Source organism: Colius striatus, chromosome 15, assembly GCF_028858725.1.
Source record: "Colius striatus isolate bColStr4 chromosome 15, bColStr4.1.hap1, whole genome shotgun sequence".
Classification (NCBI taxonomy): domain Eukaryota; kingdom Metazoa; phylum Chordata; class Aves; order Coliiformes; family Coliidae; genus Colius; species Colius striatus.
The window spans coordinates 1,506,011-1,518,672 of record NC_084773.1 but is presented as its reverse complement, the minus strand read 5'-3'; the positions used below and the strand labels follow the sequence as shown (position 1 = coordinate 1,518,672).

Below are 12,662 nucleotides of genomic sequence, written 5' to 3'. Positions count from 1 at the left end.
GTTGACATGTTGTAACCTGGGTTAACTGAGAGTCAAATCCAAGGGTGCTCTTTGCCAAGTACATACATACAATTTCCATACATTTTACAGCTGAGGAATTAAATAAAGGTTTAAGGGAAAAAAAAAGAGAAAGGAGAGAGTGTTAATCCCTCTGGGTCATCCTAGGACAGGTAAGGAGTGTTTTCATAGGCCAGGAATTTACACACTGCCAGACTGGGACAGCCCAAAGCCTTTCAGTGAAATACATTTGTCTTCTAAAAGAGTTAATCCAGGTGCTGTAAAAAAGGGAAGTTTCATTTTGTCAGGATGTGCATGAGCACAACATCTGTGCTGAAAATGTAGGGGAAACCAAAAAAAAAGGGAAAAAGAGAAGAAAAGGAATTAATGGAATTAATGAAGCCAAGGCCAAAGAGCCAGAAAAAAATGGTAACAAGCTTGGGACATCTTCCAGACTATGTGTGTTAGGAAGTCTGCTGAAGTTTACCACGCTGTAAAGACTCCTTTAATGTCTCTCTTTGGAGTGGAAATGCTTGTTTGTTTCTGAGGAATGTCTTGCATAATTATTTTAAGAAAGCCAAACCCAAAGCTAAAAAAATTGTGAACAAGGATCTGGAAAAGCAGCAAGGAAAAACAGAGCACAGGTCTGTTGGGGAGCAGCTCAGGGTATGGGGGTGTTCAGCCTGGAGAAGAGGAGGCTGAGAGGAGATGAATACTCTCTGCAGCTAGCTGAAGGGAAGTTTTAGTGAGGTGGGGGTCGATCTCTTCTATGCAGTAATGAATAACAGGACACAAGGAAATGGGCTCAAGTTGCACCAGGGGAGGTTTAAATTGGAGCTGAGGAAGAACTTTTTTACTGAGAGGGTTGTGAAGCATGGGAAGGGGCTGCCCAGGGAGGTGGGGGACTCCCCATCCCTGGAGATATTCAAAAGATGCATAGATGAGGTAGTGAGGGACATGGGTTAGCAGTGGGCTTGGCAGTGTTAAGTGAGTGGTTGGACTTAATGATCTTAAAGGTCTTTTCCAACCATAACAATTCTATGACTCTATGAGAATCCTGCCCCTCCTTGCCCTTAGCTGTTCCACATTCTCTTCAGCTTCCCCGCATCCTTAATGCAAAGTTAGAGAACAGAAAATGTGGAGTCAGTGGCATAAGGATGGCTGCTGCATGGTTAGAGCACTGCTGGCAGGAAGACAAGGGAAGCTGACTGCCTGCTAGCTTGCAACATACTTATTTTTGAAGGAATGCAAACTATCTTCCTATTCCCATCAGAACAGAGTTAGGACTCTCCTCGAACTCTTAAGATATGAGTATACTCTGAAGAGAAACTAGATCAAAATATCCTCCTGGATTCTGTCATGGCTCTTGATGGTTCTGTAAGAAACAGGCAGAGCTGTTCTCCAGCAGCAGCATAAAATCCAGGATTGGAATCTTTTCACACGTTACTGGCATGAAGGAGAATCCTGCACACCAAAGGTTATTCCCAGGCACATCTCTACAATCTCACTGCTTTTATGATTTGGCTTGAAAACGAGGAAGAAAAGCCAAAGGAAAGTTGGGAGCTGGGTGAACTCTTGATGGCTTGAGGCTGTCCCCGAGCAGTACGATGAGGAAGCAGACGGTGGTGGGCATGGCAGGGTCAGGTTTACTGCTGGACTTGATGACCTCAAGGGTCTTTTCCAACCCAAATGATTCTATTAGCAATTCCAATCAGACTAATTAACAGACATTTAGAAGGAGTTTGGTCAGTAAAAGGGAAAAGCAAGTGGTGTGACGTGACTACAGTGCACAGGGAAGCACAGAGAACCCCTTTCAGTAAGAGTTTTCTATGACAGCACAGGTGAGAAACTAAAAGAAAATGCTTGTGGAAAAACAATTCTGCTGCATGTACTAAGGTGAGCAGCCAAATCTCACACCAAGAAACAGAATTAGAAAGAATATTATACAGGAAGTGGAATAGGAATATGAACTATGACAAAAATGAAACATTAGTTTATGGTCATTGGACTTCTCTGAGGACACAATACCAAAGCCACACAGAACACAAGGAAGGGAAAAGTGTTTTTCCAGGCTCAAGCTCAATGATTTTAAGGGCTGGAGCAATCACTACAGTTCCCTTTGTTGTGCCAAAATAACTTTTGTGCTGTTGACTGTTACTGAAGCAGAATCTCCCTTTAGTTCTTGGGGGTTATCAGCTTCCTAGGAATATAAATCCTGTGGTTCCATTCCTTGGTGAATTTCTTGAGCAAGCTGTCTGGGTCATCGTGAATCCTTCTTCATGGATCTAAGAGTAATTTTCTAACTCATGCTTCTTCTCCCACACAGAGCCCAACATTGAAGGCTTAAGACTCAAACTAGCCCCATGCTCCAGAGAACAGATCCTCATGTGGGCTGAACCATGTGGGCTATGATGCTGTTGGTTTCGATTTGCGTGTGATATAAAGGGCATGACCTAAGTGAAAATTCAGTCCCAACCAACAGACTATGACATGGGTGAAGAGGTCTGAACGGCAGATTGTGGAAGCAAGGAGGAGAGCAAGTGAGGGCTTTGAAGAAGAGAACTGTCATACAGAATCTCAAGCTCCTCACTTTCATGCATGCAGTACTGCTCTGTAACAAATCCCAGACTTCAGCCAGCAAACACGCAGAAGGAATGACACTGAAGACAACTTCTGGTCAGTAGAAGCGTGAACACGAAACAGAGGCCATCAGAGGCCATCATTCCATGAGCTTCTCTAATACTGAAGCACAAAAATTATGTCAACAGCTCTCCATGGAGATCTGTGGCCTTCTATGACTATTAAACATCCCCAGATGTGATATGCAGGTGTCACAATTGCCTTCTGTGAGATACAGTCTCCCAGTCTCACTGCCATAATGCCACCACATTTCTGTTAGTTTAGGAAGATGAGTAGATTCTTCTGATGCTGTTCATTCCCTCTTCCTGACAGACCAGGTTTGTAACTGAAAAGCCATGATAGCTGTTGGGTTCTACAATGAGTTTGGGCTTCACTGATGCCCAGGAGCCCATGACAGCACAGATAAAATTTACATCCTACCTCCTTCATGAAGAAAGGCAAAGTTTAGATTACCCTTTTAAACAGCAAGAACTAGAACTGTGCAGGAACCCTGCCATTAAGTACATACAAACCAGGAAATAAATGTGTTTATCTGTTAATATGGTATTTGAATGTGCATTCATTCATTTGAGCTCACTCAGTAGATGCCTAGAAATTGAGTAAAAGCAAAATAAGAACAATTCTAGTCTGCAAAGAGAAAGAAAACAACGTAACAGTTAGGCAGCGGAAGTTATTCCACGGCAAACTGAAATGTTTCTGAACATCAGAGACATCTGGGAAGCATATGTACAGGAAACAGCTCAGCCTGAGAGCTGCATGTTGCTGAAGTTACAGAGGTAAGGAAACATCATATTAACCCTGAGTTTTGAACCTTTGCATCTTGGATGCTTGGGCTGTACTTCCAATGCAAAGCAACCACGTAACTGTCACAGGACGAGCAGCGTTTCACATCTTTAAAGTACTTCTGAATCGTTATCAGACTTCAGAGAGATGTCTAGTTTTCAAGTTTCAGATAACCAAATACTACAACAACACTTTTACACTGCATGGTCAGCAACTCCAAAACATAAACCCACAGATCATTCCCTTGGGAGCACCCTGGTACCAATTTGTGATAACACAGACCTCAGAAGAGCTCAGAACCAGCAACGGACACCAACAAACTGCTTTCAAATGCACACAGCATGGTCTCCATCTTATTGCTCATTGCCTGACCACCAAAAGATCAGTTTCCTATCATTACCAGTCTTTCAAAAAATATATTTCAGTCATGTACATTTTTATATTACAGTGAAGTTAGCTGAACGTTCCCCTAAGGCTACTCGAGAAATCACAGAACTGTAACAAACACCACAGTTAAATAAATAGGAGTAACAGCTATGTTAGACACTCAATGCAAAGCTCAGCATGTTTCAATACACCTTCTCTTAACAATTGGAATATGGGAGTTGCAGATGATATCCTTGTTTTTAGGCAAATTTGACCAGACAGAACTTGTTCTGACGTGGCATAAGGAAGAAGCTGTGAAATGATCAACACCAAGTAGTCAGTTTATGCTAAGGAAGGGATTAAAATAACTGGATTGACCAACTACTTTTCATAATATATATGAGAATTAAAGACCATTCAGCAGATAAAGCAATTTGCATTTTTTTCTAAATGGGTTAGCCCATAATCCTCACAATGTAAAGCTAGAAAAGGGATATCAAATACACTTCAAAAATCTATTCCAAGATAAAACACAACAGACTCAGTCTCAGTTTTGTAGGAACATACTTTGGTATTTTACAGATCCTTTCTTCTCAAGTTACTTTTTAAACTCAAAGATTCTCAGACTACTGCTTGTGCTCAGTCATAATCTCTGAAGCTATTCCTGATGCTGTAAAAATAGAGAAACTTTAAATGCAACCAAGACGAAAATCAGAACTGCTCTCTTTTAACATTTGTAAAGTACTGCTCAACAGCATCCAAGAACAGCAAAAATAGAGAACCTATTTCTTATTTCACTTAAGCATTTCTCTGCAAGTTTTGACTGAATCAATGATCCACTCCCCCAAAGCATTTTTACTATATAACGAAGCCTTCTCCTAACTCCAGGGGAGCCTAATCATGATACCAACACGTTTTGGTCTTTCCTGTGTAAAAGTAAGTCAAACCACGTTTTTTCCCTAGCATGAAATTACAAGATCTTTACAGAGAATAACACCTCCATTGAGACAGGCAAGAACAATCAATTGTGCTATAAATATGTACTTAGAAACAGCAAGCAATGTGGGGTAGGCAGTAGGTCCTGCACTCCTTTAAGATGCAGTTTAACTCCCAATAGTAGAATATTCCCAACCTTAACAATACATTCCATCTAAAGGGGCATAAATCTAGGAAAGATGACAAAAGACACTTACACATGCTGCTGGGACATGTCAATTAACAAGCAAGATAAAAACTGGGACAAATAAAGCACCAAAGTTTACTTAAGCAGCTTATTTTATATGTAACCCATATTTAGAAACAAAAAAATAACCCCCCCCCCCGCAAAAGATGAGGTTTAAACACAACCATGGAACTCCAGTTATTTACATAAGAACAATGAAAATGTCCAGAGTTATATCCATAACAGACTTCTTTTAAGGTGAAGACATTAATGTGAAAACGTGGATTATATTGGTTCATATTTGTAGCAGTCAGAATGGGTAAGCAATCGTTAACTGGTCAAATAACAGACAAAGGGCAGTGCCATGCTCCAAAGTAGGTCATCTTCCACCTTAATTCAGCTGACTTTCAGACTGTTTCGTCATCACTCATGTCCCAGATCTGCAACAAAAAAAACAAAGTGTGATTTTAGTTTGTGGAGTTCAAATATGCTTTTCCTATACCTTCATAACATTAGTATTACCATTTAAAAGGAAGAGCAAATAACATTTTATGGACTGTGGACTAGCACCAAAGGCACTCTACATAAAACTCAGTATTTTTCTCTTCTGGTAACAACCTAAACACTATACATTCTTTGTGATTTTGGGGTATTTTTGTCACATTTACTTTTCAGCATTTGTACTCGAACTGACAGCTTGGTTATTTGCTGTTTATTATTATCATTTACAGTAAGCCACAGAACAAAAGCCAGACATTTTGTTTTGGTTTGCTGACTCTTTGGCATCCACGTACTTAATGTGAATCATAATTACTACACGTTGCAACAGTTCATATTGCACTCAAATATTAGATGGCAGCCTAAAGATGAGAACTTACATGGACATTTGTACTATTGTTGAAAGAAATTTCAAAAGCTACACAAGATCTTTTTTCTGCAGCATGGTTTAATTGGACTTTTACTTTGCTAAATGCCCTTGTTCTGTAAAATGTTATAGATGGGGGGGAAAAGGGTGAATATTTTCACAGGACACCAAGGAATCTGGTATCCTCGTCAACACACTAAGGGTAGTGCATTATAAATTCATACCAGTTACCAGAACACATGATCTAAGGAAAAACACAGGGACTGGTAAACAGAATTCTAGGGTGGGAAAGAACACACTCTGAATATATACGACAAGTTTTTTTTCTTCCAGAGAAATGTGGGTGCTCCTAAAAGGCTTTTTATGAGTTTTTGGAGGTTTAACCAATGGCAAATACCCTCATTCCACTTGGCAGGGCTTGCAGTAGCTTGGGATCAGGATTAACACGGGTATTCAGCTTTCAGATGGATTTAATAATATCATAATATCAATTTTACAATATATACAACCCAATCTCTGACTTAAAGTGACTTTAACTTCTCTAAATTAGCAGCAACACTGCTGGAGCACCATGATGAGGCTGTGACTATGAGAATTAGAATGCCATTTCTCTGTCATAGAGCACTCAAAACTCAGAGTCCCTCACTACAAATGACCTCACAAAAACCAAGCACCATCAGTCCTCCGTCCCTGTGGAAAATGAAACTCAGTTCTTTTGTTCCAAAACATGAAATTTGTGTGTTGGCATAAAATGACCCACTAAATTATTCTCTCATTTTACATCCTCACCACTAAAACATACCCAAGGAAGTACGGAATGCAAACAGTTATTTAGACTGTAAATTCTTCAGGGCACAAAGCAGTATTTTACGTGTCTACAGTGCCTAGTACAATGGGGCAGTGTTCACAGATGCATTGTTTAACACACATGCAATAGTGTTAGACAAATAAACACAAACAATCCCTTTTCTAGACAGGCAACAATGAAGACTGACCTATAGCATTAATAAACCCCTTCGGGACAAAATGCAGTATTTATGGAATTTGAAAACACTCTGAAAAGAGCTCTTTAAATCCAGCCTCAGAAAACATATAAAATCAAACATTTTTATGCAGTGCTGCAAGCTGTGCAAAATGAAAACTCTGAATGGCAACATTTTCTCAATTCCTAGAAGCGCTGCAAAATGGTGGTGTAAATCCTTATGGAAAATACTGAAGGAACAGTTTGTTTACAAAAGGAAAAAAGAGTTTTCATCCTGCTCTAGATGAGCAGTTTGGAGCTTGCCAAGGCAAACACAAATGTCCAGCTCACCAGTCAGGGTCAAGGATGTGGAAAATAAATACAAACCCCAAAATCTTTAAATAGAGTTTATGGTATGATTCAAGCTGGCAAAAAGCAAGAAATGCAAAGTTCAGATGGATAGTCCATCTCTGTCGAGCTCGCTCTAATCTCTGAAAACAAAGCCCATAGGCTTACAAACAGTAATAATCCTCAAAAACACACCTCTCTGGCAAAACAGCACAATAAATACTTTTAAAAACACACCACGAGGTGATTCAAATGCAAAAGTGAAAGAAGCCAACCAACAGCCCTAGAAAAGTCGTCTTTATCTGCTGAACAGATAGAGCAGGAGCGCAGCCAGCTTCCCGGCTCCCTGCTTTCCCATTGTCCCTCCTGATCTGAGCAGCGGGGCTGAGAAGGCAAGTACACCCTCCCTTTTGTCTGGTTGTTTTTGACAGAAGAACACTGGTAAGGGTGCCAGCTACATTAGTAATGCTGTGACACACAAACCCTACCATCCAAGAACTGGCTGGCTCTTCCATTGTTGCTGTAAGGTCCAGAGAGCCTTCTCACTGTACGTGTCTACTGTGCAACGCTTGCCTTACTCCGAGACCTCCCTACAACACAACCAGCAGCTCCCACAGCGCTGTAATGTCTGTTTGTTGAACCTAAAGGGAAGAAAGCAGTTCCCCCTGTTTGGCCTTAAGGACAGGCAACCCGTGGAGGGCCTCAAGGAGCTTGGGAGGCCAGCAGCCCCAGCACAGGGCCCGGCCTGCAGCAATGCCTGCTAGGCCATTTAACAAACACAGCACTACTTTCATCCTCTTGTTAGCAAAGAAGGACCACTCAGTTGTCTCCTATCTAAAGCACATCCCTTCTCTAGGAGGCTTTGAACATCAAAATATTTGCAAAAAGACTGAAGCTGAGGTTCACAAGTATTTAACCGCTATGCAAACATCCTGGATTGAGGACAATTATTTTTAAACGTTTGAAACATATGCTGTTACTTTACTTCCAGGAGAACATAGTTTTATAAGGCAGTTTACACTTCATCTAACTATCAGAGCAGTCACAGAATCAGGGAATGGTTTGAGTTGGAAGGGACCTTAAAGCTCATCTTGTTCCAACCCTCCTGCCATGGACAGGGACACCTTCCATGGACAGGAACACTTCCACCAGGTTGCTCCAAGCCCCATCCAACCTGCCCTTGGACACTTCCAGGGAGGAGGCATAGCACTGTGTGTTGGTTTATAATGAATAAAGTAGTAGTAGCTTTAATGACATGCAGAGAGGAGAGAAGAATATGAAACAAAAGGGTAAGATTCAATACAAAAGTGAGCAATAGCATGTTAGCCTGAAGAAAACAAGGTACATGATACTGTGCAAAAGAAGCTGTGTTAAATGTCAGTACTGCCAGCTGAATCATAACACATCATAGGCTCCTGGCTAAAAGAAATACATATTTCCATGGAAAGACATTTAAACTGCATGAACTATGACTATGCAGACTTTGGATTATTACTCCAAGAGAGTGAAACTTTTAAGAGAAGTGATGAAATACAGAAAGCCATGAAAGAATGTCTAAAATGACTGTCACAACAACAATCTGACATCCCTACCAAGCCGTGAATTTGGAGTTTGTTTTCACTTGTCTGCTGTCCTGCAGCACACCTGGGTAGGTCAAAAATAAATGCAGCCACAGGCAACGACAGGAGAAAGAATAAAATAGGAAGATAACGAAACAGCTGTCAAAACTGATCCAGTCTGTGCAAATCTGGACAGACCATCTGAATGTACCTGCTCCTGCAAATACGTGCTTTTATATTCAAACATTTTTTTTTGTAGAGGTTCTTAAATTTCTGATGCAAATTATGTCTATTCAGGATAAGAAAATGCTCACACTTGTTTTCTTGGAAATACAAGTATTATTTTCTCACAAAATAGGAAGAATAGAGATGGGGAGGGAACCATCTGTGTATTAACTGTTCACAAGTTCCCACTGATTGACTTTACACAGTTCCAGATTGCATGTTCAATAAATCCTACTGAACAGTTTTGCATTTCCTTCATACAACATTTACAGCTGGTACCTGAAATTTAACTTCTACAACAATGCTTCCAAGATTGGTGTTTACCTACTGAAGCAGGTAATGCCTTTGCATCTTAGAATTAACATACTGAATTCAAACAGATCACTACTGTTTATCTTATCACGAATATCATGTACCCTTAAGGGATTCTTAAAAGTTTCTTGTCAGCATGGGCCTAGCAGGATTTGCCTCTAAAATGGCCACTATTAAAAGAAACAAAACAAACAACCAACCCCCACATACTTTTTTTCTACACACAGCTGAGAGGATTTTACACAAACATGTACCAAAACACTCTGCTTAGAAAAACCTGGGATAGCTTTATTGTGCAAACCATAGCAGTTACTGTGTTATAAATGCTCCAAATCTGTGAACTGTAAGTAAACAGTAAAATTCTACAGGCAGAGGCAAGGGCTGAAAATCTGAGGTTACACATATCAAACAGCACAGCTGAGTATCACATGAGAACACATGGCTTCCCAGATCAATTCAAAGCTTATCACATCTCAGTGTTTGATTTAGAAATGTACACTTAGGAAATCTAAACAAATACAGAAATGAAAACACTCAAGCATATGTTTAAATTTAAAGCAAGTAAATTATTTTACAGCTATAAAATGTGAGCTTTTTGATAGATAATAGCTTAAAAGTGGTTTTATTCTACGCTCTACGAGAGACAATACATCAGAGCTTTTGGCAGTCTAAAATACTTCACAAAATATGTCCATATGTGTGCCTAAATGCACTAGGAATGAACTAGACATAGCATTAACATGCCTTTTTCAGTATTCCTCTTGGTGCACAGACTGTGTCTTTCAGGAATGGCAACAGAAATGAAATTGCAACTTGAAATTCGTTAAATGGCTGCAAGTTCTAACATGCAGCTTTTTCAGACTTCATGGTGCAGATGGAAGGATAATTACAAAGTTCAGTGCTCTCCTTTCATCTTGGAGACTTGATGCACAGTAAGCACTACCCTTCATCTTACCGAAACCAAAAACACTTCTAGCATTTTTGCATATTCAGAAATTCCTTCCCCATCCCCCTTTCCCACAGGAAAAAAGAGCCAGAAGTGAACAACCGACATGGACAGTATTCCCCACTTAATGTGAGCATTTAGCTTTGCTCAGAATTCATATCCTGATGCATGTCAGAGCTTGCATAGTGCACTCTATGGTAAAGTATTTGCTATCTAAGAAACCCAGGTAATGCACTTAAACCAAGAGCCATTCTTGTTCACTGTTGCAAGAGCTTATCTGACAGCAATGGCAGTGGTTCCCCGGTAACAACTGCTCATCCAGTCTGCTCCTGACTGTTCTTCCACAACAGATTTCTATTTCTGCAGCATATTATAGCTATTTTTTTTCCTTCAGAAGTTGCTGCTAACTTTCTATACATAAACTACAGCTAAAATCAGTTTTGGCTATAATCTGAAGGAGCCTCCACACTCTCCCTGGGCAGCCTATGCCTCATAAATTAACCTTTAAAAAAAACCCCTAAAGATTATAAATCTGTATTTTATTCTTCAAGCTGCTTTATTAAACTAGGAGGGAGAGAAAACTGGATAATTTCTCCAGATCCCTGCACACAGTGGTACTACCGTAGCTAGTTTACACAGCTGACAAATATCTGGCATCCCCAGTACCTCCACAAGCTCTTTTTTTCCTGTCTCTGCCTTCACAGCCTTTCCTGTCCAAAGGGTTTACTATCTCACAATACAATTTAAATCCATCAACTTGCTACCTTTTCTCAATTATGGTGTTTCTGACTGATGCTTTTTTTACTCCATTACAGTCTTTATAAAATTCTGTATTTTCACCCCATAACCACAGCTTAAGAGGTCAAGGTCATTCTCATTTCAATCTCAACCAACAGCAACAGCAATGCTTTGAATTCTTCTTGTACAAAATTTTCTTGGATAATACTTCTTGTGAGTGGCCTCACTCTTCACACAAAATGCAAATATTACCCCTTTCACAACCATCCTACTGATTTCCACCTTGCCAGCTGCAGGGTGGTTACAAATCCTGCCATCACCTTTCGGAAAATCTCTTCCTTCCTCTGATGATCTCCATTCTATCAAGCCAGAGCTGTCTTGAATTTGATTTTCTGTCTCTTTATTCAATTTTTGTATCTTTTTGTATCCAGCACCTGGTGCTCTAGGAGCTTGAGACAGAGAGATCACAGCCTTTCCCCCAAAATTACCTCTTCCAATTCGGGCTTGTTACTTTCACTGACCTACCCACATCTGAGCTATTACTGCAGCAGTTGGTCAATGCACAGATTCAGCACACACAGCCCTAGTTGGCTTATACAACTGAAACCACACCATTTAAAAAACATCTTGTAGAACTAGCAGCTGAAGATTCCAAACACTTGTAAAGTTTAAGAACGAATTAGAAAAAGGCAAGTAAACAGTAAAGTATTTGTTTACAGTGTAAACTTTCAGCTAGGAGGCCTTTTTAGTATGCTCTAGTAATATATTCCAAACAGATACACAAATAGTAGCACTGGACATTAGTATTAGTGTTTTGATCAGTTTTCCTAGGTATTCATCAGGGTATTATATGAAGTTATTAATAACAAAGATCTTTTTTACATGATTAACAGTTAATGAAATGATACAGTAAAAATACACATACACACAGAAAGGATACTTGGGGGGTTCTGCTGTAAGAATGCCTCAGACACCTTTCCTTCCATTGTTTCTTGTATTACAAGGAAAAAAAAACAAATCAGAGAAGCAAGAAATTATAAAACTCATTTATTTCCCCGTCTAAAAGTGCTTTGGGTCTGAAAAGGCTGTTTTTCAGGTCACAGCACTTGAGCTGTTGGAATGACGTGTACCTAAGAGGACAGTGATTAAGTACCTAAGAGGACACTATTAAGTGTTTTTCCTGAGGCTCTTAAAAACTGAGAACAAACAAGTGCAAATACAAACAAACAAGCACTCTCCCCTCCCCAGCAGGTTTGATGATTTAAACTTCATTTTACTACCACCAACACAAAGTGTGTTTGAATGAAGCCACAACTAATGTAAATACTGTCATAGCAATAATTAGATCTGATAGAAATGCTTTGACTGAAAGAAAAATGAAAATATATAAAGAATACAAATTCTTCTATCATCTTCCTCCTTTGATGTGCCCAGATTTTACATGGCAAACAAAAATACGTGTAAGTTTGTATTTATTACATTTCTAAATCCTGACAAAAATTCACAGGGTAGATGGAAATGCACATTTACCTTCAAGTTTCACAGCCTTGTGTGGGAAATATGGACTATATTGGACCATGGAACTTAAAGAATAACAGTTTCTACATCCATGTCTATGCCATTCCAACTACAGAGACTTTATTTGTTTTGCTGTAAATCAAGAGCTTGTCACGTTCCACTGTATCTTTAATCCACAGATGATGCACAGCTGCTAAGATCTGTGAATCCTGTATGACCTTTCAGGTCACACAGAATCAAAC

General features: G+C 39.7%; 1 protein-coding gene across 1 annotated transcript in view; it reads right to left on the bottom strand.

Annotated features, from left to right (window-relative positions):
- Positions 1-4,359: 4,359 nt before the first annotated feature.
- ATG7 (autophagy related 7) overlaps positions 4,360-12,662 on the bottom strand; it is a 106,245-nt gene continuing 97,942 nt past the window's right edge. The window contains exon 19 of the mRNA XM_062008182.1: positions 4,360-5,388. Within this exon, the coding sequence (XP_061864166.1) occupies positions 5,356-5,388 (33 nt within the window). The 3' untranslated portion in view covers positions 4,360-5,355. The remainder of the gene's footprint in view (positions 5,389-12,662) is intronic.